Source organism: Physella acuta, unplaced genomic scaffold, assembly GCF_028476545.2.
Source record: "Physella acuta isolate Inbredline_101_S28 unplaced genomic scaffold, ASM2847654v3 ptg000465l, whole genome shotgun sequence".
Lineage (NCBI taxonomy): Eukaryota > Metazoa > Mollusca > Gastropoda > Physidae > Physella > Physella acuta.
Window position 1 is genome coordinate 170,815 of NW_026731984.1, and position 26,476 is coordinate 197,290.

Below are 26,476 nucleotides of genomic sequence, written 5' to 3' on the forward strand. Positions count from 1 at the left end.
ACCAATAATCCTATAACTGTAATCATTTAAACCATCGTACCAATAATCCTGTAACTATAATCATTTAAACCATCTTACCAGCCACATATGTTATAGTTTGTTACTGGATGTCTCTGACACACTGGTGTAAAACCTCCAGTACTTTATACTTTTTTTTTTAAAATATTGAAATACCCATTAAGTAGTGAAGCTTTTTTTTTTATACATGTGCAACTAGGGTCACTTATTTACTCCCCCCCTTCTCTACTGGGAAGTAAAAAAACCCTTTACTGGCATACTTCAACACAGAACCCAGCATGCCTTTGCCAAGTTTGTCTAAAGGTCAACCTCACATCCTGATCTTTCACATTGGAAACAATCCAACGCTTGGCATGAAACTAGAGCATTTCCGCAGAATACAATGGCAGCAACTCAACAGGTAGACTGTGCAGGTGTTCCACACAATTGTGTTAAGTGGTTAACTGATCTAAAACTTAAAAGTAAATTTAAAATGTAAGGCCAGGTATTGAATTGAACTACCAAAAATTTCAGTGTTGAGCATACATACTGCACTAAGTAGTAAAGATGTATTATTTTTCTGGTTAAAATAGTATTATCGAAGGTGAGATCCAACACTAGTATGGTGTGTCAACATACTTTGCACCATATGTGGCCCATTTATAATGACCTCTGCCTACCGTTCTATTCAATTTAGTGCTTCCATATCCTTTGTCCACCCAAAATTAATTTGTAAGTCTGTAGTTGTTTAATGTTGTCTTCTCTCCTAGATGGGTTGCTGATGAGCCATCTCTGCCTGGAACGAGTTAGCTATCAAATGCTCTCCCATCCAAACACTGTCCCAGAGGCGCTTAGAAATATAATGACAGAATAGCTTTCCATACCAGACTATTCCCTGGTAGTTGAAAGAAATTGTTTAAATAAGAATAATGTTGCAATATTTATGAGTTTTCTTCACTCTCCTGAGTGACATCTAATTCCCGGAAATACTACCATAAATTAAAAAAAAAAACTATGAATTTTCCTCCTGCAGAAAAGGGGTAGGTATACAAATCTGAGTGTGCATCCAAAAAAAAAGATAACACTGACTACACTATCCCCAATATCTGTGAAACTAAGAACTAGTCCTGCAAATGAGACTGGGGAAAATATTTCAATTTGAGGAATGTCCCATACTTAGGAATTTTAAAAAATATGAAATAATGCTACCAATAGGTAACAGGCACTCAAGCAGTCCATTTATGTGTTAAAATAGTCTGAGCAATGCAGGAAGAATGTTTAAAATGAGACCAACATTTAAACAAAATAAAACAAAAAAACATACATGTTTACATTATTGTCTTTATTAAAAAAATAATAATTTAATAATAAAAACCAAAAAGCATCAAATTTTAAAATTCAGCTTTAAAATTGAATTTCACAGAAATTATGTATCAATAATGATAATGAATTTTGTAATGGGCAGTTAGTGCCAGGCATGACTAGTTGTAAGACTTAAATGTCTATTGTAACAGTCATTTGATGAACCTCATGACACAAGCAAAGAATGGGTTCAAATTCTGGGCCACGCAAGCCCCACCAGCTCCAGTGGTCAGCTTGCCAGGAAAACCCAAACCCAAAGCGTTGCGTTGCTATCCAAAGATATGCTGTGTATCTTTCATCCAATCGGCAAGGCTGTAGTGGTTAACACTACCCAGGACCCGTAGCCACATGAAGATGATCAGTAGCCAGTTCGGCAGGAGAACTGACCTGTTTTTCAACTTTTCGGGAGTGTGACTTTTCATATAGTGTCACGATGTCTCCGAAAGAAAATCCTCAGGGTACCGCGGGCTGTCGAAGTGGATGTGAGGCGACTTCTTGCTGCGAGTTCATCACAGAAATTTTAACCCCTCTCAGCGCGGAGATCTTTGTAGTATATCTCAGTGCCTACAATGCGGCCATCCTTCAGCAGACCTCCCATAGGGAGACAACCTACTTTTTCAAAGCCTGGTATGCTCTGTATAATTTTAATCATGGCGTTGTTGTTGCTAAAGGTGTCACAGTATATTCCCATGAAACCCAAGTCTTTGGCAAATTTTACACAAGTCTGTAAACAAAAAGTTCCAAGTCTGCAGCCTCGCATATTTTGCTTCACGACGATAAACGGATCCGCCACTAGACATCCACGGGAATATTTGCTCAATGCGAGAACAAACGCTGCCACCATGTCCCCGGAATCTTTGTCTATAACAGCAAACTGGAACCCGTCGGTGATGTCTTCAAGGAATTCTTTCTCAGTGGTGTATTCATCAGCACCGAACCCCTGCCCAGTGCTGGCAGCCTCCTGTACTAGCAGGAACATCTCATGGATCTGCGACTCTGTCATGGCATCCACAATGACGCTCCTACCATTGACCAGTGTGGTGCTGTATGGCACCACTGAAGCAGACATCTTGGAGTACTCTTTTAGTAGCATTTCAGAGTAAGTAGGAGCTAATTCAAACCTGAGAAGTAGAAAAATATTTTAAAAATTAAATTCATAAAAATAAGTTATTTTTATTGAAAAACAAAATGGCCACATTTATTACATTAAAAAAAAAACCCATGAAGTAGAACCAATCATATAAAAATAATTCAGTAATGCAACAGCTTTTGTTGGACAAGCGCCAACACAATTAGCTTGTCTGACAATGCTGTGCAATACACCATATTTCAAAGTAAACCGCATATTGGGCATGTGAATCATTCCAACAGAAATCTATCTAGCACATGTTTCTGTTATCTAGTATGCACATGTCCTACTATAGATCTAGATATACTTTATGTGCAATAGGCCTAAACAAGCCCTTGAGTCAAAATCATAAAATAATTAAAGTCAAGCAAAAGAGTAAAAACAGAAGAATCTGGTATTTAAAAAGCGTAATAAAACAATGTCACGGGGTCACCTTTTGACCTATTAACCCCCAACGACATCGGCCCATAACCCTGTCGACTGGGGGCATTACTATTAAAAAAAAAACCAATCTTTTTAACTATTAGACCATGTCAAAAAACTTGATTGCATATTAAAGAATGTGTTGGCCTACATATTCGCCTATCGAAAAAAAAGAAACATAAACAAAACAAAGATAAGCAGTGTCAAGATTTTGAAGTGTAGATTCTGAATAAAAATGTTTTCAATATAATATTATAATTGAATATAATTATTTAGATCGAGATTTAGCCTCCGTTAATTACGAATTTTGTAATTATCAACATTGTTTTTGTTCCATGTCAACAAATGATCAAGTCCCTCGACATGTCTGCTGATACCAATGATTATAAGAATGCAGCATACGTGAAATTACTCTTCCTAAAAAGGTATCTTTTTAAACGGGGTCTGGGCCTAGTGCGGAACACGAGCGGAATAGTGCGAGCAACTTTTTGTTCGGAGCGGAGCAGAGGCGGAGCACAAGCCAAAACATTTTTGCTCCAACTTCTAGGTAAAAACGCAGACATGTTATGTTTACGTTCATCTGTTTAAATCATAGGGGATTTCCGATAATGTGCTCAAGTGATAACTATTTATATTGTTTGTTAATTAATATTAATTATCACAACACCGAAAAGAACCAACTATGAACTCTTTTGAATGCTGCGAATTCAAATAAAAATATAGGGCCTAAATATTTAATTTATTGGAAGGGAAAGGCACAAAATAATAATGGTGGTCATAATTAAATTGAATTGAAGTAATGCTTAATAATTTAATATTAAGCATATTCGTATACTTAACTAGTAAATTATGCAAACCACCAGATAGAATCTATTCTATATCTAAATCTCCGCCTCTCATCTTTACACAACTCTGTTCCTACATTTAGACTGCAGAGCCCACACCCCCTGCTGTGTTTACATTCCGCACGAGACGAGCGCGTGTTGACGTCTGACTTTTTCTTAACCCCTGCTAGATCTAGATATCATTATACTTGTACTATAGGGCGGCTTAGGGTAAAACTAAGAGAACAAAAACAACTTCGTCCACCAAAAAAATTAAAAAAAAATCTAACCGCATGCACAAAGAAAAAGTAAACTTCGTATTTTTAACGCGCATTTAAACGAGAATTGTTAATATCCAAACGTTCTCACATCGATTTTTTAAGCATGCACAGCTCGCGCTGGTATTTTCCAGTTTGGACAACATTCGAAGGCCAGATTGGCTCGGTTAGCCTACGCCTACATTTTTAGTCCCTCAGTGCACAGTCCGTTACATGATGCAGTAACAAGAAGACTATTATTTAGCGCCATGTCTTTTATAATACATTAGGTTGCTTTAACTAAAACAGCTTATAATGATAGATTCTAGATCTAATATAGATCTAGATCTACATCTAGTCTAAAGTTAAAGGAAGTTTGACCTTTTTTTTTATATTGTAGGCCTAAATGTCGGTTAATTATTTAATTTGTGCAAACAAAGGAAATACGACCATATTACTGATATTTCCAAAGTAAAAATTGATTGTCTAACAAATTAAGATTGAAGTTACAGTAACAGATCCCGTCAGATAATGTTTTGATAATAACACATTGCTATTTTTAACTACAATGGTAGGCAGTTGGCTACTTTTCAATTAAGAATTAAATTAACTGTAACAAAAAATTAGACTTACCAAATAATTAACAGCAAATATTCTGTATGTAGATCTAGTCAAGTTTTGGTGTATTCGTAGTTTATAATCTCAGATGAACTTGTAATTTTATAAAATGAAACCAAAACAGCGTCAGTGATTCTATATTCTGCAAAGTACAGTTCGTTTGTGTTCCTCTGCCACGAGAAATCTATTATATACGTTCTCGAACGGCCGTGACAGAGAAAAGGGGAGGAGCTTAGAAGGCAAACCACCAATGAGTCACGGCGCAAAATGGGTCACACGAGATAACACTAACAGGTTTACATTGCCGCTTTGGAGTTAGCTCTACGAATTGTTATATTAAATGTCTCATAGAGGGAAGAAATAACTAATGCTGACCAACAGGACCCTTCTCTTAAAACTCTGAATAATATTGATTGACTTTGTTATAATATAACATTATTTAATTAATTTACAGAATATTTCGTATAGATTACCCGTATTCAATATCAAAGGATTTCGTTTTATATGTTATTTAGATAGATCTTGTGACGTTTTCGATACAAATAAGATTCTATACGAAGCCAAACACAAGTATTTTTGTTAAAATTATAATAAGCAGTTATTTATAATCAGCGCTTAGGGATTGTCCATATAAATAAATTCCATATAACGATACATTTGACGTGGTGGTGGGGTTTTCGAACTCGTGTGACGATATGGAAGGGGGGGGGGTTCAATAATAATATGTTACATTAATTTTGTAAATAAGTTAGAAAAAAATCCGTTAATTATCGTTTATAAGTGGATGGAACGTTGTGACTTCGGTTGTAATGACGAAATGTGACGATAGGGGTAAGTGAGAAAAAAAGGGGATACATGGGGGGGGGTCTAAAATAGAGAAGTTTTGTTGACAACCATTTATTATATATTATTTAGTCGAAGTTGTAAGCTTCCATAAATAAAAATGAAAAAAAAAGAACTCAGTGTAGTAGTCATTTATAGACATACTTGTAGACCCTTTAAGGCAGTTTAAACCAGATCCCTTCCCGGATATTTTAGACCATTATTATTGAAGTAAAATTACATTCCGTTATTCGTACTGTCTATTATTAGTTGTAAAGTCTAAAAGTCGTTAGGTCAAACGTTCAGGAAGTCGTACATAATACCTTGTTTTTGTCATGTTCCTACTTCACTTAATTTTTTGGTGATCACGTGGTTTCAGTCTGAAAGGAGTAGCTTAGCCGAAATGATATACTCCCATTTTTACAAGGTAGTAAATTTATAATCCAAAAGAGATAAGAGAACTGATATAGAATTAAGGTTAACCAAAGTTTAGCAGGTGCATGAAAAAAGTCACGAGTAGCATACTTGCATTTTAATCAATAGTGCTTAGTAAAGTCTGAATTTGATTAGTGTGGTCTGTTTCATTTGAAGTTCAATTCTGTTCAATTAAGCTACAGAAGCAATTGTGTGTTTTTTTACCGTTCATTGCGAGGTAGTACCTGGCAACAAGCGGTTGTAAACATTGCTGACGTTTTACAACGAATACACAAGCGTAATAATTTACCGCGAGCTGGGAAGTCGAAGGTCACGAGACGACGGGTCCCTGCACTAATTTTTTTTTCGGTAATCTTGTGTGTTGGAAGTTAATGACCGGGGAAAATACCTTTCACGAAAAACATGCTTAAAAAGCTTTGATGAAGACAAAACTGAATTACTTCTTACACAGACCGCGACAAACCTTGAATTTTTGGTCAAATATTAGACTACTTGATCTATATTTCCAAAGTAACTCTAGATTGTAATTATTTGAATTTTAAAATATGTTTTTTACGGATTCAACTTTTGGATAAGTAGGTTAAGTTCAACTTTTGGATATACAAATCTATAGGTCATGTACATAATCTGCATAAAAAAATAGTATAATACTTTTTAGTTTATAGTAGTGAAAGTTTGGTACGTCATATATGTTTGCCCTAGATAGTTATACTAGCTCTACTAATATGCAGGCAAGGTTAAGAATGTATTTGTAGAGCTATTTAGTAGGGGAGTGTCACTAACATAATCCATTAAAGACACTTCAGCACTTGCCTCTGAACAGTCACAACACTACCCCTTGCCCAAAACCCATTACATGTATCTCGATCTATGCAAATACCAACGTCTCACTGTACTGGACCAAAACGAGTATGGCCTGTTTGTACTGGGTTGACTTTATAGTAATTACGGCACGATTACTGACCTGAAAAGAGTCAACTAGGTATTATTCAAGCCTATCTAAAACAGTACGTTACCACTGATGCTAATGCACATTGGGCTGACGTATCGTGGGACAAAAAATAATATTTTAGCGTCCGATGAGTTTCAGGCATCTACTCGACTTACTCGAGAGAACCATATCTACGTACTTACCCCCCCCCCCCCCCATCGAACGAAATAGAATTTTAACCTGTATATATAGCCTACGTTACTAGTGTCCACCCCCACCCCTGGAGAGTTTTGTCTTGAGACAAAAGTCTGAAAGAAATACTGCGTCCGATATATTTTATCACATAGGAGTTTACATTTAATTTAAGTGTGCAGTGGCGTAGGCAGGGGGGGGGAAGGGTTAGGGGGGTCATAACCCCCCCCCATCGACCCCTCGGTATATATATATATAAAGTATGAGGGGGGGGTGCAAATCAAAAGTTTGAAGGGGGGGGGGGGGTTGCAAATTGAAAGTTTGAGGGGGGTGCAAATCAAAAGTTTAAGGGGGGGGGGGGTGCAAATCAAAAGTTTTAGGGGGTGGGGTGCAAATCGAAAGTTTGAGGGGGGTGCAAATCGAAAGTTTGAGGGGGGGGGGGGAGTGCAAATCAAAAGTTTGAGGGGGGGGGGCAAATCAAAAGTTTGAGGGGAGGGGGTGCAAATCGAAAGTTTGTCCCCGGGTAAAAATTGGAACCCCCCTTGAGACGATCCTGGCTACGCCACTGTAAGTGTTGGTTTAGTTTTATTTCTCAAACCCTAAACTAGTTGGTATTTTCCGCTCCTAAGATGGAATGGGGTCAAACCTGATATTCCTCTATAGTTGACCCTTTACGGTCACCTGATTTTCTCCTTGACCATTTAGACTTAGAAGCACACATGATAGGAGATTATGTGCTTAGTTAATGTGAATATCGTTTGTATACAAAAGAAGTTTGTAGGGGAAAAAAAAAAACCCAAATTCTCTTTTTTAACCTTCCCCTATTGCTGTTATCAAATATTAAACAAACCGTGCAAAACTTGAACCAAGATTTACCATCCTTCATACGGGGATTAATGTATGTCTCCGCTTCCCAACAGTGACGTCTTAGCAGAGGTCATGCGGTCTACTGACTCAGAGCGGGAAAATCTGACGTAAACCTAACGCACAAGAGAGCAACACTTGCCGAAGGTTGTAGACAGTTCATTCAGCTTTACTGACGTATTAAAAAGTAGGATTGGAAAACAGAATCCGAAATGATGTCAGTCAATACTATGAGTCAAGTGTTATAATGTTGTTGTTTCGTTTTCTATTGTTTTGAAAAGTACACAGCATTTTCTGTTAACCACACCTACTTATTTTAATAACATAGGCCCTACAACGACATTTTACCCTTGAATTCTCATCAGAGGCGTATGCAGGTTTTCGTTGTAGGGGGAGCGAAAAGAGAAAAAAAAGGCGCCGAATTTTTACCACGTTCTATATACGTGTATTATATATATATATATATATATATATATATATATATATATATATATATATATATATATATATATATATATATATATATATATATATATATATATATTATATATATATATATATATATATATATATATATATATATATATATATATATATATATATATATATATTGTTACGACCACCTGGTGTTTAACCTGGGCTGACCCGTATGTTGGGGTAGCGATCTCACGCTCATCCATCAACCTGGCGGTGGTCAGAGGCTGACCAGTGCTGGCCGTGAGAACCTTTGGGCCGTGACGGCCACACCGGATTGGGTACCACGCTGTGGGCGGTGCATACCTGGTGTCTTGGGGGACTCGGCTATTAACGTGGCCAACAGCCCATAAATTACCTGGTGACACCACGGGCTGACCGTTGATGCTTGATCTAGGCTAGTGACGGTCCGTGTTTTACGGCTGGGAAAACCTTCCAGGTCGGAGGGGGCCGAGGGGACCGTCATGGACGGATATGACCTAGGGTCAGGCCTTAATTAAAATCGTTCCCACGGTGTAGGGCGGGGGACGAGTACTTTAGGAGGGTAGACCGGAGACTGGGAAAGACTCACACTCTCGACAGACACTCGGGACACACACACGGAGACGGACGGACGTCTCTGATAGCTAGGTTTAGAGGAGACAAACATGGGTCGTCTATGTGAGCTAGTGGAAAGCCACGACATGTATTAGACTTAGGCTAGGCTTGACAGTTAGGGACAAGTAGGGCAGTCGAATTAAGGACTTTAGTTGTTGTAGTTACTTGTGTATATTTCTGATTGTTGTACTTCGGTGGCGGGTTTAACTTTAAGTGTTGTGATTTGTGGCGAATAAATAGAGATTACTGAAGTTGGCTTTTATTTATTTTTATTTTTCTTCTTCTTGCTTACGATCCCCTGACTAGTTCGAAAGGATTAGAGAAGGGGGTACGTAACAATTGGCGGCTAGAGTCCGGGATAGGACAGACAACGAGTTGAATAGTTTCTTTTGATGCCATTTTCAGTTGGGGGCTCACGAGCTTGTGTTTTAGGTTTAAGTTTTATGAGTAGTGAGAGTAAAGTTTGTTCACGTAATCAGGAGAGTTTTCCAAACATTGAGTAAGTAGCGAGCTTATCACCTTTGTATTGACACTGAGTTTATTTTGCTTGATTTTTATGTTGGTCCAGTAGAGCTGGAATTTTTATTTTTATTCAGTATAGCTGGAGGGATTAATGCCCAGTATACTTGAATGTTTTTTGTGTGGTCCAGTGGAACTGGAGTGTTCGGGTTTATTCAGTACAGCTGGAGGGTCAATTCCCAGGTACGTGAATAAATTCGTAATTTTTGTTTGGTTTGCTCAGTATAGCTGGAGGGTCAATTCCCAGTATACGTGAGTAAATCGTTTGTGATCCAGTGTAGCTGGATATCTTAGTTTGGTTGGCCCAGTATAGCTGGTGTCTACCTGTTCAAGTGTCAAAGGTGATAGCCCTACTTGTTATGTTTAAGTTAAAGTTTTTGTGTGAGCCACATTTTCTTAGTTAACCGCCACCATTTAGCTGAATAAGTTCCGTAAGTGTGAATCATGGACGTAATGAGTTTTATTGAGTGTCCAACTCTAGAAGTTTTAGACAGGTTTTGTCGCGTAGAGTTGTTGCGTCTAGTTGAGGAGCTAGGACTAGAGGTTGATGTGTCGGATAGAGATAGAGTTCTACGAGATCATATTTGTGTTGAGTTAGTGAATACAGGTAGATTAGAGGAGGAGTGCCTAGACTCTATAGAATATTATGAGATAGGACGTATTAGAGTAGAAGAAATTGAGAGAAAGTTTCAAGCTAAGTTGTTAGAGATCGCGAGAGAAAAAGAGGAGAAGTTGTTAGAGATCAGGAGGGATATATTCATGTCAGAATCTTGGAAGGAAATTGACATTAAAAGTTTAGAGAAACTGTTCGGACATGAAGTTAAACTATTAGAGATCAGGAGGGAACGGGATTTACTTAGGCTATGGGAGGAGGCGCAGCTTAGTGGGTTGTTTGACTTTCCAGAATCTGTCTCTGTTTTCTCTCAGGCTAGTGTAGTAGTTTCCGAGAATCGGTATAGAGATGAAGATAGTTTGTTGTCTGATAGAGTTGGTAGTGAGTTTTGTCAGTCTCAGACTAAGGCTGCCACTAGCTTTGGCTCAGTCCCTGAAGTCGACTCTAACCTAGCAGAACCAGCACAAACGTCAAAACGTGCTGATAGCTTACGAGTCGAGAGTTGTGTGCCGACAAGTACTGAAGGCAGTCAGCAAGTTATTGGTTTAGATAAAATCACGGCGACCACTCTAATGTTGACCAGTCATGAAAAGGGGCTGTCAATATCTGACCCAGTGGATACAACCACCGATGATATCACGGCGACCACTCTGATGTTGACCAGTCATGAAAAGGGGCAGTCAATATCAGAACCAGTGGTTACAACCACCGCTGAAATCACGGTAACCACCGAGAGAGTGAATACCCATGAGAACAGGCTGTCCTCGTCTAAACCTGAACCAGTAACTGCACCTGATCAAGACCTTACCACTTGTGGTCTTGAAGGCGTCATGACCTTAACTGGAGGTCATGTGGATGGTGACCTACACCTTCAGTTAGACGAGTCAACGAATCTTCTGCCAGCCTCGGTAACAGACGAAATTGTTACCCATTGTCTTGGAGGTGAGCCTAACACGGGCTGTCCTCCCATTATCACAGCAGTGTTTAATTTCTCCCCGACCAAGTCCAGCAACCTGGAGGCCATGACCTCACCTGGAGGTCACGTGGATGGTGTTCTACATCCAGAGATCGAGGAGACGGTGAATCTTTTGTCAGCGGTGACGAGCAAAGTCGTTACCTTTTGTTTAGGAGTTGAGCCTAACTCAGGCTTCCCTCCCCTTATCACGGAGGTGATTTACGGTTCTCTGACCGACCCGGTCAAGACCAACCACCTGGAGACGGTGACCTCAGCGGGTCACGCTACTTACTTCAACCGAGGGTGCGTACATGCGAGCGCATACCCCATCGCTTTCATGGAGACAGGGCGTGTAATCGTTCCCTTTTCGTGTGACTCGATGTTCAGGATTAACATCGTGTCAAAACATGGCTACACTGCAAGAAGTCCTGTGAAACCACGCCTTATGTGCGAGTTGTTGTTGTTGTGGACGGACAATAACTCTGTCACTAAAATTGTGCTGCGCCGTTATAAAGTTCGGCTTAAGTTTTATGTTTACGGACTCATGACGACCCGAAAGACGGAAAACTAATTTGTGTTTCAAACCTATTAGAACTGTTCCCAAGATAGACTGTTTCATGTTTTCCCAGGATGCAAGTGTTCTAATCAAAATGAACTATTTTCAGGCTTAAAGAATGTACCCTTTTACATGTCTTGTTTGAAAAAAAAAGTGTTATTGATGTTTTACATGTTGATGAATTCGTGACAGTTTTTAATTGTATTGACAGGTTTTGTTGACTGATGACGTAACTATCAGTAAAACGAAGACTGTTGGTTTCAACATTAAGATTATTTGCGACAGTGACACATGTGTTGCAGATTTGCGGTTTTATTTACTTTGATGTCTATGTTTGATGACACTGTGGTTGGTGTATTTAGTCAAACTTGTTATTGTGACTAAATCATCCACGTTTCTTATCTTTTTGATGATGATGATGTTAAACTGTTTTAGTCCTATTTAGGTTTATTCTGGGACTTTTGAGGAGTTGTGAGATTGGGCTGGTGGTCTAGTAAGATATGTTCAATTAATTCCCCTTGCGGTGAATTAATTTCTCGAAGGGAGGGGGTGTTACGACCACCTGGTGTTTAACCTGGGCTGACCCGTATGTTGGGGTAGCGATCTCACGCTCATCCATCAACCTGGCGGTGGTCAGAGGCTGACCAGTGCTGGCCGTGAGAACCTTTGGGCCGTGACGGCCACACCGGATTGGGTACCACGCTGTGGGCGGTGCATACCTGGTGTCTTGGGGGACTCGGCTATTAACGTGGCCAACAGCCCATAAATTACCTGGTGACACCACGGGCTGACCGTTGATGCTTGATCTAGGCTAGTGACGGTCCGTGTTTTACGGCTGGGAAAACCTTCCAGGTCGGAGGGGGCCGAGGGGACCGTCATGGACGGATATGACCTAGGGTCAGGCCTTAATTAAAATCGTTCCCACGGTGTAGGGCGGGGGACGAGTACTTTAGGAGGGTAGACCGGAGACTGGGAAAGACTCACACTCTCGACAGACACTCGGGACACACACACGGAGACGGACGGACGTCTCGGATAGCTAGGTTTAGAGGAGACAAACATGGGTCGTCTATGTGAGCTAGTGGAAAGCCACGACATGTATTAGACTTAGGCTAGGCTTGACAGTTAGGGACAAGTAGGGCAGTCGAATTAAGGACTTTAGTTGTTGTAGTTACTTGTGTATATTTCTGATTGTTGTACTTCGGTGGCGGGTTTAACTTTAAGTGTTGTGATTTGTGGCGAATAAATAGAGATTACTGAAGTTGGCTTTTATTTATTTTTATTTTTCTTCTTCTTGCTTACGATCCCCTGACTAGTTCGAAAGGATTAGAGAAGGGGGTACGTAACAATATATATATATATATATATATATATATATAATTACTAGCTGTATGTCATTACTTCGCTATGATGTAAAATAAATTGAAAGTATCACTCTGAAGAAATAAGAAAAAACACACAATGTAGGCCGACAAAACAAAAATTGTATCAATCTAAACAAAAAAAATATATATACACACACACACTACAACCAAAAACAATGAACGTAACACAATCTGTTTTGTAATTCTTGTAAAAAAAAACTCTTACATAATAATTCCTGGGAAATAATTTAAGACAAGTGAAATAGGGGTAATAATCACTCTCTCAATATAAATATGTATATATATACACATTTAATTATAAATGTCAAAACAAATAAATAATTACTTGAGAATATAATAAAATTGTTTAACACTATTCGTGTTTACAAAACGTTTTTGTCTATAAACAGAATTGAATATATCGTCATCATAAATGCTAAAGTATTGCAGCATAATGAAAGTTTTTAAAATCAGAGTTGGTATAAAAACACGCTTTTCGATATAATAGAAAAACATTCGGAATAACAGCCTACATATAACTAAATATCAGTCATTTAGTTCAGATCATATATTTTAATTAACTACTGCTTCTTTGTGTTCTTTAATGGTCATTTTTTTAACACAGTGATACTGATAGGTATGGGTTAGATCACTGTATTGATCACACACCTTTTTACTGGTATTTGCAAAAACAATATTCACAGAGGTTTACGTGTAAAAAGCTAATTTTCTGGCGGCATGGTACTTTGGTACATCATTACGCGTTTTTCTACATGTACTTAACAGATCAGTTCGGGGTGGGTTGGGGGGGGGGGGGGGAGTGGGTTCAACTTCATTCACCACTGTCCGGTCACTTTAGGTCAATTATCCAACCCAGTGTATACCTAGGTGTGACATTAATGTGCTCTACACAATTGTGGTGGTGAGGTGTGTATGTGGGGGGGGGGGGGGATAACCATCTCAGAGTGAACATAGCGTCAGTTTTTAGATGACTGTTCTAAACATACATATATATTACACAAATATATATTACACAAATATATATTACAGAAATAGATTTAAATAAGTAGCAGTGGTATTATGACAATATTTTTTTACAGAGGGGTCCATGGGGGAGGGGGGTTGTAACTGTTTCATATAATTTGTAATCGTAATCTAAATAGAGGTGCCACATCAGTTGTATTTGTTTTTGTATTGTAATTTTTTTTTAATTAATCACACGATTCAAACTGTATATATATATAAAGTAATCATGTGTGAACATTTATGTATAACATTTTCTAATTCAATTATTCGTAAGCAAATATATTATATAGTTGCCTTAAACTTAACACCAAGTGGTACTACTGTAGAGGTTTTTTAAACATTGTAATGCATCGTAATGGTTATTTTTAGAATGGCAAACTGATACAGCTGTTAATACGTGTTGTAAACGTAGACACTACTAGACTAGCACAATAATGCTTAATTGCTGCTTGAAAAAAAATCTTGTGATTTACATAGATGTGCCGACCAAAAATATTTTTTTAACAAATATCATTGTTTAAAACTTTGAGTTTAAAAAGTTTCCAAAAAGGCGCCACTTTGCTGAAAATGGCCAGAGGGGGAGCGGCCGCTCCCCCTGCTCCCCCCCTGCGTACGCTACTGATTCTCATGTAAATGTAACATATTAGAAGTCTAGGACTAGCCCTAAATAATTAAAGACGGAGAATGGGGATTGACTTTTATGAGGTTGGGAAGGGGAAGGGGAAGTCAAGAAATGTGACACAGCATAATTCTGCATTTAAAAATATAATTGTTACAAACTATTGTTGATAATAGTTAAACACAACTTTAAAAAAAAATGTCAATCAGTTGACTTTTACCAGTTTTGATTAGCTAATATTTACTGACGACGTGGGACAAAACACATCAGCCAAAATCGCGAGACAGTCATTCATAAATACGCCTACGGCTAATCGATTTAGACAACTTTAATATTTCCGTATATCAAATCGAGATCAGCATTGAACAATACACCTCTACATAAACTATAAACAATTCGTGACATTTGGCATGCATGCATGTATAGGTTTCCTTATCACCTTACGGTTCAATTTTCTAAACTTGGTGCATTCGACAAGCTGTCGAATGCCTATACAAGTAGGTTAATTAGGATGGAATGGACTATGGACTATGATACATTTATGACGCGTTTCCTTTTATCCTCGCCCATCAGGGGTTCAAAGGTTAGATAATACATTCTATTTTTAGACATAAAACACATCCATATCGCTTCAATTGAAACGATAAATGCATTCTTATCGCGATAAAGATACTTAAAAATAACAAAACGATAAAATATAGGTCTAAAAACGTCGCACTTTTTAGTAACCCTCTAACCGGAAAATACCAGTTTCGTTGAGCCTAGCGCAGTAACACATCTCCTTGTATGGAGAGTTAGGTTGACGCGTTAAAAAAAATCAATAACAGGAACGGCAACTCGGAGGTCACCTAGTTTGAGCGAGTCTTAACAGGGGTGTTACTACTAATACTAGTGTTAGCGTTTAATATTGGAACAAGGGTGTCACCGTTTTACATTGGAACAAGAGTGTCTCCGTTTTATATTGGAACAGGAGTGTCACCTTTAATATTGGAACAGGAGTGTCTCCGTTTTATATTGGAACAGGGTGTCACCGTTTTATATTGGAACAGAGGTGTCACCGTTTTATATTGGAACAGGGGTGTCACCGTTTTATATTGGAACAGAGGTGTCACCGTTTTATATTGGAACAGGGGTGTCACCGTTTTATATTGGAAGAGAGGTGTCACCGTTTTATATTGGAACAGATGTGTCACCGTTTTATATTGGAACAGGGGTGTCATTTTTTATATTGGAACAGGGGTGTCACCTTTAATATTGGAACATGGGTGTCACCTTTAATATTGGAACAGGGGTGTCACCGTTTTATATTAGAAGAGAGGTGTCACCGTTTTATATTGACAAAAACATAAACTAGTTATAAGCGAATACGAAATTCTAACACATCTGTTTCCCTGTCAAACCATAGGGGCATATGCACCAGCAAATTAAAAATGTGGGCACACAACAGTTAGATTTTTTCCCCTTTCTGTTCTAAAGGGTTAACCATACCCGCATACTCCGTGAGCTGGTATAGCAAACAACGATACTTAATCCTCCAGGATTAAGGCTATGCTTAGAAGCAGATTAAAAAGTGGCTTTGGTTAACGTAACTACTAGAGGGGTCTGATTTGAATACGTTTTACACACACTAAAATATAAGAGATACCATTTAACGAAGCCTGACATAACCCTAAACAGTAGGCACGTTAATCCTAAACAATAGGCACGTTAAATTAGTATTTGTCTAGTTACCACAACGTTTAATTCAGAAGGTAAATAGGTATGTATTGGTAAGATGCGTATGTGAAGTTTTCAAGTTAGATTCCCGGTGCTTAGTAGGTTCCCTAAACTCAGATCTGATTGTAATTAATTCACTTATTTTAAGTAAGTTACCTCTCGGAGTAGGCGGTGAACATGGCAGATGCAGTAGAGTTCACCTCTTTCATTGACCTAGGATATACATAACATGGTTAGTATGGGCAGTGCTAAGCCCAGGTGGTTTTATTTTCTCTAGAGACTTGAATCCGGGGTCCGAACTCGTAACGAGTAGTTGTGCAAACTACGTACCAACCACGCCGTACCATACTCCTCTTTATCTTTTTTTCTCACCAATAACGGTGTAGTCTTTTGTTGGTATCGCTGACCCTAATCCTAAATCTAGCCCCAACTCAATCAATAACCCTAACTCGTATCCGTACCCTTAGCATAACCCTCGGTCTTAACTCAAGCAAAACCAGGAAAACAAAAGCGGAATTATTCTCAATTGCCCAGTTGGCTAACAAATAAATAACAACATTCTTCTTAGAAAAGGAATGTTAGGAATTTATATTTATCATATAATGATATATTTATGCCCTAGATCTTATACGTTCGACAAGTTTTACAAAACAGGAAAGAAAAAAAAATCTGAGTAGTTGTAAAACGGCAAGAACGTGACCTCTCTCAGAAGACAGTTCCAAAACGAGGACATACTTTTTTTCTTACACCCAAATCCACCAAAAATAGACGGCATTGCTTGCACTAGGTGGCAGATAAACACCGATTGAGCCCGTAATGCTGTCACTGATCCTACTTTTTACAAAACCTGACACGATTACCACCGTCTGTCACTGATCCTACTTTTTACAAAACCCGACTATATTTACTCCGGCGCTGTACAGCAGAAAAGATTAAGAATGGGGTCCGGGCAGCGCGAATGGAAATATTTTCTTTAGATAAAACGCAGCGGACCGTACAGGAATTTGAACATTTCTTTTACCCTTGGACAGTTAACCAAATGTACTTGTTATTACGTTTTGTAGCGAAATTTGACTAGGTGAATAAAAATGACTATATATATATATATATATATATATATATATATATAGAGAGAGAGAGAGAGAGAGTAGAGCTGGATGGGCACAGAGTATCACGCAGAAGAAAAGCTAGATACCAGCTTTGTCGGCTAAAGGATATTCGGCATAAAGTTGGGTACCAATTAGAGCTGAGTTGGCTCCAGGAAATCCGACATTTGCCGTCACCTTTTTGCACTAAATTTGAACACGCACATCGAAACAACAGCCCCATCAAAACCATTATAAAAAAACACGCATCAAACTCAACAATCTACCTGGGGTATTGCATGGGGTATGGGTACCCTTCCCACAATGCACACTTACATACACTATCTCAATGTTTATATTACTTTTAAAAACCTTACCTGAACAGAATGTTGATAGATTTACCTCTCCCCCCTCCATAGCCTCTCCCCCGCAAACAAGATATACGCATGCGCAATGATGTTTTTTTTAAGATACAAATTTTTTTGTTTCTTGCGTCAAAGACATTCCAGAGAACAGAGCCAGCATAGAATAATAGAAGTTTTTATTCTGAGGTTACATGCAGTGGTGCCATCTTGTTCAAGGGTTACTGTTCCTTGTCTACATACCCCAACACAGCATGGGGTGCGTACAATGAAGACATTTATTCGGAATCAGAGAAGCGTAGTAAAAAAAAATCCTTTGAAAAACGGAAACAACAAATGACCTTAGTGGAATTCTTTGGTCGGGTGTTAAAGCGTTCGATTGTTCGAACTCAAAATATTATGGTACATTAAAGTTGTATCCTCACCTACCGGCCCACACTGATATGTTATTTTGTCAATTTGACAATCTCAGACCCTTACCACGATACAACTCTGACCTGAACCCAAATCCATTGTCTTACACTAACAGCGGTACCATCCTAGTTTCTTTGACCCCCCCCCCTAATCAGTGTACCGACTTAGCGAACAAATTAGAATTAATATAGAAAATATATACTTTTATCAGTCCTGTTCCCCCACCCCTGTGGAAAATTTCAAGTGCCTACCCCCCCCCCCCCCGCGCGAAAAAAAATTAGTCTAATAGAAACACTGGGTAAAAGAATCTCGTGCCCGGAAACAAAAATACCATGAGTTGTGTCTCTATCATTTTGACAAAGACCTATGGTCGAAACCTCATTTTAAAAATATTTTCTTTAGCATAACCCCCAGAACATAATATTGGTTTATTTTTTTCTGGATACAAGATGATTTAATACTAATGAGTACTTACACTACCCCCCCACCCCTATCCCTTCCACCCAACCTCTACTGCACACACACACATCATAGGTTTTCATATTGTACCAAAACATATTCTTTAAATTAAAAAAAAAAAAGGTTTTGTCAAGTTACTGTCAAGTTTCTCCACTAGTGGGGCAGATGAATCACTGTCTACAGGTAACGAGATAAGGAAACGGTAGTATAACAGCTTGATGACAATACAGGTAGCATGTCATCAAATGTTGGCTGTGAGAGAAGGTAGTGCTACATTATTGTTCTTCTAGGTATTTATCTTTGGGCTTGTTGTTCTACGTGTTTCGCTGTGGGCTTGTTGTTCTATGTATTTCTCTTTGGGCTTGTTGTTCTATGTATTTCTCTTTGGGCTTGTTGTTCTATGTATTTCTCTTTGGGCTTGTTGTTCTAGGTATTTGTCTTTGGGCTTGTTGTTCTATGTATTTCTCTTTGGGCTTGTTGTTCTATGTATTTCTCTTTGGGCTTGTTGTTCTAGGTATTTGTCTTTGGGCTTGTTGTTCTACGTATTTCTTTTTGGGCTTGTTGTTCTAGGTATTTCTCTGTGGGCTTGTTGTTCTATGTATTTCTCTTTGGGCTTGTTGTTCTAGGTATTTGTCTTTGGGCTTGTTGTTCTATGTATTTCTCTTTGGGCTTGTTGTTCTATGTATTTCTCTGTGGGCTTGTTGTTCTATGTATTTATCTTTGGGCTTGTTGTTCTAGGTATTTGTCTTTGGGCTTTTTGTTCTACGTATTTCTTTTTGGGCTTGTTGTTCTAGGTATTTCTCTTAGGGCTTGTTGTTCTATGTATTTCTCTTTGGGTTTGTTATTTTATTAATGCTGTTTTGGCTGTTTCAAGGTTGTCATGATTTCTGACCTTAACGTTGACATTAGATTAATGTTGACCACAAGGATGACATTAATGCAGAGGCATAGCGACCCTTCCCGGCGCCCGGGGACAAAATTTTCGATTTGCACCCCCCCTCGAGATTTCGATTTGCACCCCCCCTTCAAACTTTCGATTTGCACCCCCCTCGAGCTTTCCATTTGCACCCCCCCCCCCTCAAACTTTCGATTTACACCACTCTCAACCTTTCAATTTATCTTTCCAACCCATTTTGGCGCCCCCTAAGGTCGGCGCACGGGGACATATGTCCCCCCCCCCCCCTCGCTACGTTACTGCATTAATGTTGACCACAAGGATGATATTAATGTTGACCACAAGGATGATATTAATGTTGACCACAAGGATGATATTAATGTTGACCACAAGGATGATATTAAGGTTGACCACAAGGATGATATTAATGTTGACCACAAGGATGATATTAATGTTGACCACAAGGATGATATTAAGGTTGACCACAAGGATGACATTAATGTTGACCACAAGGATGATATTAATGTTGACCACAAGGATGGTATTAATGTTGACCACAAGGATGATATTAATGTTGACCACAAGGATGACATTAATGTTGACCACAAGGATGATATTAATGTTGACCACAAGGATGATATTAATGTTGACCACAAGGATGACATTAATGTTGACCACAAGGATGGCATTAATGGCCAGAAAGGTGAAATCAATACTGACCTTTTAAGCTGACATTAATGCTGCTCATTAGCCCTGGAATAAATGCTGACATTACCTGAAAAATATGCTGACATCAATGTTGCTTATTAATTAGGCTGACTATGCCGTTGGTAAACAAACTACAATGGTCTAGACTCACCAGCAATGGAGCTTTGGGGCGTCTCTCCGGGGGACGGAAGGGGATAGTCTCCCCTTGGTCACGTCCACCGCCCCTCACCCTGGACGAAATAGAAAATAATTACATTTATATAGAAAATATATACTTTTACCATAATCCGGAAGTTTTAGGTGCCCCACCCGGAAGTTTCCAGCGCCCTCCCCTCCCACCCCCAAAAGAAAAATATCTGAAAGAAACCTTCCTCTCCACGCTAATGATTCATTTAATGAATGTAGCAAGGAACATAACTTACAACCCCCCCCCCCCCCCCTCAAGACGAACACATGTAACCTCTAAAATTCATTTAATAACAAAAGTATTTAAGACCATCGTTTCAATATGCGCGCTGTATCAAGGAGTGATCATAAATACAATGTCAGCCGGTGCGCACCCTCTCCTTCCCCACCCCACCCCAGTGACGCCACAGTTTATGTTTAGCCTTCAAATAAACAATGGAAGAATTTCAAACATTTTTGTCCAGCCTTTCAGTGCACGAAGTTGACCCGTGGTCTTTACAATCAACATCTGGTGGGACAGGTCGTGCAGGTGGGCTTACATTTGTACCCTGTGTGGCTGTGCCAAGGTATGTAAGAGAAACGCTGTAGTAAATGTAATAATACACCAGCAGTAATTTTGACTTTGGCACCACGTATTGACAGACACGTAGCCTTTTAGACAGAATGTGATTATTCCAGACGTTTGCAGTACTCGTAACTAAGTAAAGTATCCTTTCAAGCCTAAAAAACAATTGGGCAGATGAAGTAGAGTTCCGTCTGTTTTTGGTGACTTGGGCATATGGAGGAGTAGTGTGGTCAGCGCTAAGCCCAACCACATTTGCTTTCCCTAACGTGATACAGGTACCCATAGCTGGGTGGACACAGACGTTGTACTGACACAAACCGGATTTGAACTCGAGACTTTCGGGTTAGCACTCGAATACTCTACAATCCGACCACGCAGTCCATTCCAGCAACCTATATTGTATTTTCAAGTGATCTCAAATTTAAGACATTCTCTTAAGGCACCAGAGTTATGGGTAATTTTTTTTTTTGAAATTGTATTACCACTCACCCTCGTCAGAGGCGTAGCGACCCGGGACAAACTTTTCAATTTGCACCCCCCCCCTCAAACTTTCGATTTTCAACCCCTCAACCTTTCATTTTATTTTTCAACCCATTTTGGCGCCCCCTAATGTCGGCGCCCGGGGACATATGTCCCCCCGCCCCCCCCCCCCCCTCGCTACGCTACTGACCCTCGCTCAAGTTTGTTAAAATCCGCCTTCCAATGCTCGCCCTATAACAAGGCCGACAGAAACGATTTATCTACTGATGTAATAATATTTATTGGGTCTCAGGCGCAACGAAAAGCGGACATGCACAACACGGTGCAACTAAATTAAAAACGATCGATCTAGTGTTTTGGTGCGCAGTCGTGCGCTATCGTTAACACGAGTGTGACGTCATTACCAGATTATCAGATGGGAGATAACTTTTGATTGAAAATGCTGTTAAAAATAGTTTCAAGGCTGAATACATTCACGTGGTGATAGATTTTTTTCTTATCTGGGCGAGTGTAAAGAAAATTAGGTCTGTTTTATCAAAGGGGAGTAAATGCCGGCGTTAATTTACAAGAAATCAAAACACCTGTGCGTAATTGGCAGGTAAGTTCACTACTTTTTTAGAAGTTAAATAAGACAGCATGGAGCAGCGAGGCCTAACAGTAGAGCGCTACACTGCTAACCAGGGTTCAAGTCAGTAGAATGTCCCTGAGTCCACCCAGCTCTGATGAGTACCCAACTCACGTAAGGGAAAACAAAGGCATAGTGCTGATTAAACTATCCTTTCTTATGCCGAGGTCTCTGTAGCAGATGAAACACGAACGTGAAAAAATGATGATGATTATTGTTTCTGTCTCTGAGCTGTAAACATTGTATGAATATCGTGTATTGTGATTGTGTGTTTTAGCGGTGGACATCTGAATATAATGAGTTGTAGTTTGTATTTTTATTGTTTTTGGTTGTAGACGTTTTATCAACATCTTTTGCTGTGGGTTGTCTGACCCTGTGTATTCGACCCAAAGTACATGTTCCTATCTAAACTACATGTACTGTTGACCTAACTACCTTACTGAAGGATGGTAAACTCTTATCTTAAACTGAAGTGTACCCCTCACTTAACTACATGTAGTGTTCACCTAACTACCTTACTGAAGTAGTGTAAGCCCTTATCGTAACCTGAAGTGTACCCCTGCCTTAACTACATGTAGTGTCATTGTAACTGCCTCTATTATGTGTTCCCTTAAAAAGATAAAATGCCTCAATCATAGTGAGAATAGTAAATCCTATTTAAAAATACGTTTCGATGTAGATGGCAATTAAAATGTGGTATGAAGTACTCTTTAATAACATGTTCATTCAGAATATTAGATGACAAGTTCAAAAGGGTTGGGAAGAAACTTTGTGTTAATAGCCCATGATTGACTGTAGTAAATTGTCCTTTTGAGAAAAAAAAACATTGCTTATTTAGCAGCTTTATCGGCAACCTAATCCTAAACCTCATACCCACAACCCGAAACAAACACCCCCTAAAAAAAAAAAAAAACAACAAACAACAAATCCCACTTAGCCCCCAGACATATTCTGCTCTAAAACAAATATAATACCCGCATCTGTACAGTGATACATTTCATCTAGCCATCTCTGCTTTGGATCGTGCACAATAATACCCCACACCACAATCCCACCCTATAGCGACAACCTGCCTATATGAATATATATATATATATATATATATATATATATATATATATATATATATATATATATATATATATATATATATATATATATATATATATATTGTTACGTACCCCCTCTCTAATCCTTTCCAACTAGTCAGGGGATCGTAAACAAGAAGAAGAAAAATAAAAATAAATAAAAGCCAACTTCAGTAATCTCTATTTATTCGCCACAAAATACAACATCTAACATTAACCCGCCACCGAAGTACAACAATCAGAAATATACACAACTAAGTACTACAACAACTAAAGTCCTTAATACGACTGCCCTACTTGTCCCTAACTGTCAAGCCTAGCCTAGGTCTAGTACATCTCGTGGCTTTCCACTAGCTCACAGAGACGACCCATGTCTCCTCTAAACCTAGCTATCCGAGACGTCCGTCCGTCTCCGTGTGTGTGTCCCGAGTGTCTGTGTCGAGAGTGTCTCTAGTCTCCGGTCTACCCTCCTAAAGTACTCAAGTCGTCCCTCGCTAGTGTGGGAACCTTGTTAATCGAGCCTGACCCCCAGGTCAGGTCAGGTCAGGACATGACCGTCCATCTCGGCCCTGTGCGATCTGGAAGGTTTTCCCAACCGTAAATCACGAGTTCTTGGCCACGTTAATAGCTCGGACCCCAAGACACCAGGTATGCATCGCCCACAGCGTGGTAACCAATCCGGTGTGGCCGTCACGGCCCAAAGGTTCTCACGGCCTGTGCTGGCCAGTGCATTAACATGCCTAAGCATTTCATTTTAATTACCTGGCCCTCCTCGATGGGACCAAACCCAGGTAAAGTTCACTTGGGGTCGTAACACCCCCACCCTTCAAGAAATTAATTCGCCACCACATGGTGAATTAATTGAACATCTCTTACTAGACAACCATCCCAATCTCACAATTCCTCAAAAGTCCCAGAATAAACCTAAATGGGACTAAATCCATTTAACATAATCATTACTAAAAAGATAAGAAACGTGGATGATTTAGTCACAATAACAAGTTTGACCAAATACCCCAAACACAATGTCATCAAACATAGACATCAAAGTAAATAAAACCGCAAATCTGCAACACATATGTCACTGTCGCAAATAATCTCAATGTTGAAAACAACAGTCTTCGTTTTACTGATAATTACGTCATCAGTCAACAAAACCTGTCAATACAATTAAAAACTGTCACGAATTCATCATCATGTAAAACATCAATAACAATTTTTTTTTCAAACAAGACATGTAAAAGGTACATTCTTTAAGCCTAAAAACAGTTCATTTTGATTAGAACACTTGCATCCTGGGAAAACATGAAACAGTCTATCTTGGGAACAGTTCTAATAGGTTTGAAACACAAAGGTACACATTGTCATTATGTTTCCGTCTTGCGGGTCATCATGAGTCCGTAAATATAAATCTTTAGCCGAACTTTATACCGGCGCAGCACAATTTTAGTGACAGAGTTATTGTCCGTCCACAACAACAACAACTCGCACATAAGGCGTGGTTTCACAGGACTTCTTGCAGTGTAGCCATGTTTTGACACGATGTTAATCCTGAACATCGGGTCACACAAAGAGGGAACGATTACCCGCCCCGTCTCCATGAAAGCGATGGGGTATGCGCTCGCATGTACGCACCCTCGGTTGAAGTGACCCGCTGAGGTCACCGTCTCCAGGTTGTTGGTCTTGACCGGGTCGGTCAGAAAACCATAAATCACCTCCGTGATAAGGGGAGGGAAGCCTGAGTTAGGCTCAACTCCTAAACAAAAGGTAACGACTTTGCGCGTCACCGCTGACAAAAGATTCACCGTCTCCACGATCTCTGGATGTAGAACACCATCCACGTGACCTCCAGGTGAGGTCATGGCCTCCAGGTTGCTGGACTTGGTCGGGGAGAAATCAAATACTGCTGGGATCATGGGAGGACAGCCCGTGTTAGGCTCACCTCCAAGACAATGGGTAACAATTTCGTCTGTTACCGCGGCTGGCAGAAGATTCGTTGACTCGTCTAACTGAAGGTGTAGGTCACCATTCACATGACCTCCGGATAAGGTCATGACGCCATCAAGATGACAAGTAGTAAGGTCTTGATCAGATGCAGTTACTGGTTCAGGTTCAGACGAGGACAGCCTGTTCTCATGGGTATTCACTCTCTCGGTGGTTACCGTGATTTCAGCGGTGGTTGTAACCACTGGTTCTGATATTGACTGCCCCTTTTCATGACTGGTCAACATCAGAGTGGTTGCCGTTATATCATCGGTGGTTGTATCCACTGGGTCAGATATTGACAGCCCCTTTTCATGACTGGTCAACACCAGAGTGGTTGCCGTGATTTTATCTAAACCAATAACTTGCTGAATGCCTTCAGTACTTGTCGGCACACAACTCTCAACTCGTAAGCTATCAGCACGTTTTGACGTTTGTGCTGGTTCTGCTAGGTTAGAGTCGACTTCAGGGACTGAGCCAAAGCTAGTGGCAGCCTTAGTCTGAGACTGACAAAACTCACTACCTACTCTATCAGACAACAAACTATCTTCATCTCTATACCGATTCTCGGAAACTACTACACTAGCCTGAGGGAAAACAGAGACAGATTCTGGAAAGTCAAACAATCCACTAAGATGCGCCTCCTCCCATAGCCTAAGTAAATCCCGTTCCCTCCTGATCTCTAATAGTTTCACTTCATGTCCGAACAGTTTCTCTAAACTTTTAATGTCAATTTCCTTCCAAGATTCCGACATGAATATATCCCTCCTGATCTCTAACAACTTATCCTCTTTTTCTCTCGCGATCTCTAACAACTTAGCTTGAAACTTCCTCTCAATTTCTTCAACCCTAACACGTCCGATCTCATAATATTCTATCGAGTCTAGACACTCCTCCTCTAATCTACCTGTATTCACTAACTCAACACAAATATGATCTCGTAGAACTCTATCTCTATCCGACACATCAACCTCTAGTCCTAGCTCCTCAACTAGACGCAACAACTCTACGCGACAAAACCTGTCTAAAACTTCTAGAGTTGGACACTCCATAAAACTCATTACGTCCATGATTCACACTTACGGAACTTATCCAGCTAAATGGTGGCGGTTAACTACAAAAAATGTGGCTTACAACAAAAACTTTAACTTAAACATTAAAAGTAGGGCTATCACCTTTGACACTTGAAATAGGTAGACACCAGCTATACTGGGCCAACCAAACTAAATATCCAGCTATACTGGATCACAAACGATTTACTCACGTATACTGGGAATTGACCCTCCAGCTATACTGAGCAAACCAAACAAAAATTACGAATTTATTCACGTAC

General features: G+C 39.5%; 1 protein-coding gene across 1 annotated transcript; it reads right to left on the reverse strand.

Annotated features, from left to right (window-relative positions):
• Window positions 1-1,320: 1,320 nt before the first annotated feature.
• Window positions 1,321-4,784, reverse strand: LOC131943721 (uncharacterized). Its single transcript, XM_059303940.1, has 2 exons — window positions 4,626-4,784; window positions 1,321-2,480 (listed from the first exon to the last, which is right to left on the reverse strand). The coding sequence occupies exon 2, from the start codon at window positions 2,450-2,452 to the stop codon at window positions 1,880-1,882; it is 573 nt and encodes a 190-aa protein (XP_059159923.1). The 5' UTR covers window positions 2,453-2,480; window positions 4,626-4,784; the 3' UTR covers window positions 1,321-1,879.
• Between the last annotated feature and the right edge of the window lie 21,692 nt (window positions 4,785-26,476).

Excerpts from the sequence above, each read along its gene's own strand:
- LOC131943721 (XM_059303940.1), bottom strand. The coding sequence starts at position 2,452 with ATGCTACTAAAAGAGTACTCCAAGATGTCTGCTTCAGTGGTGCCATAC.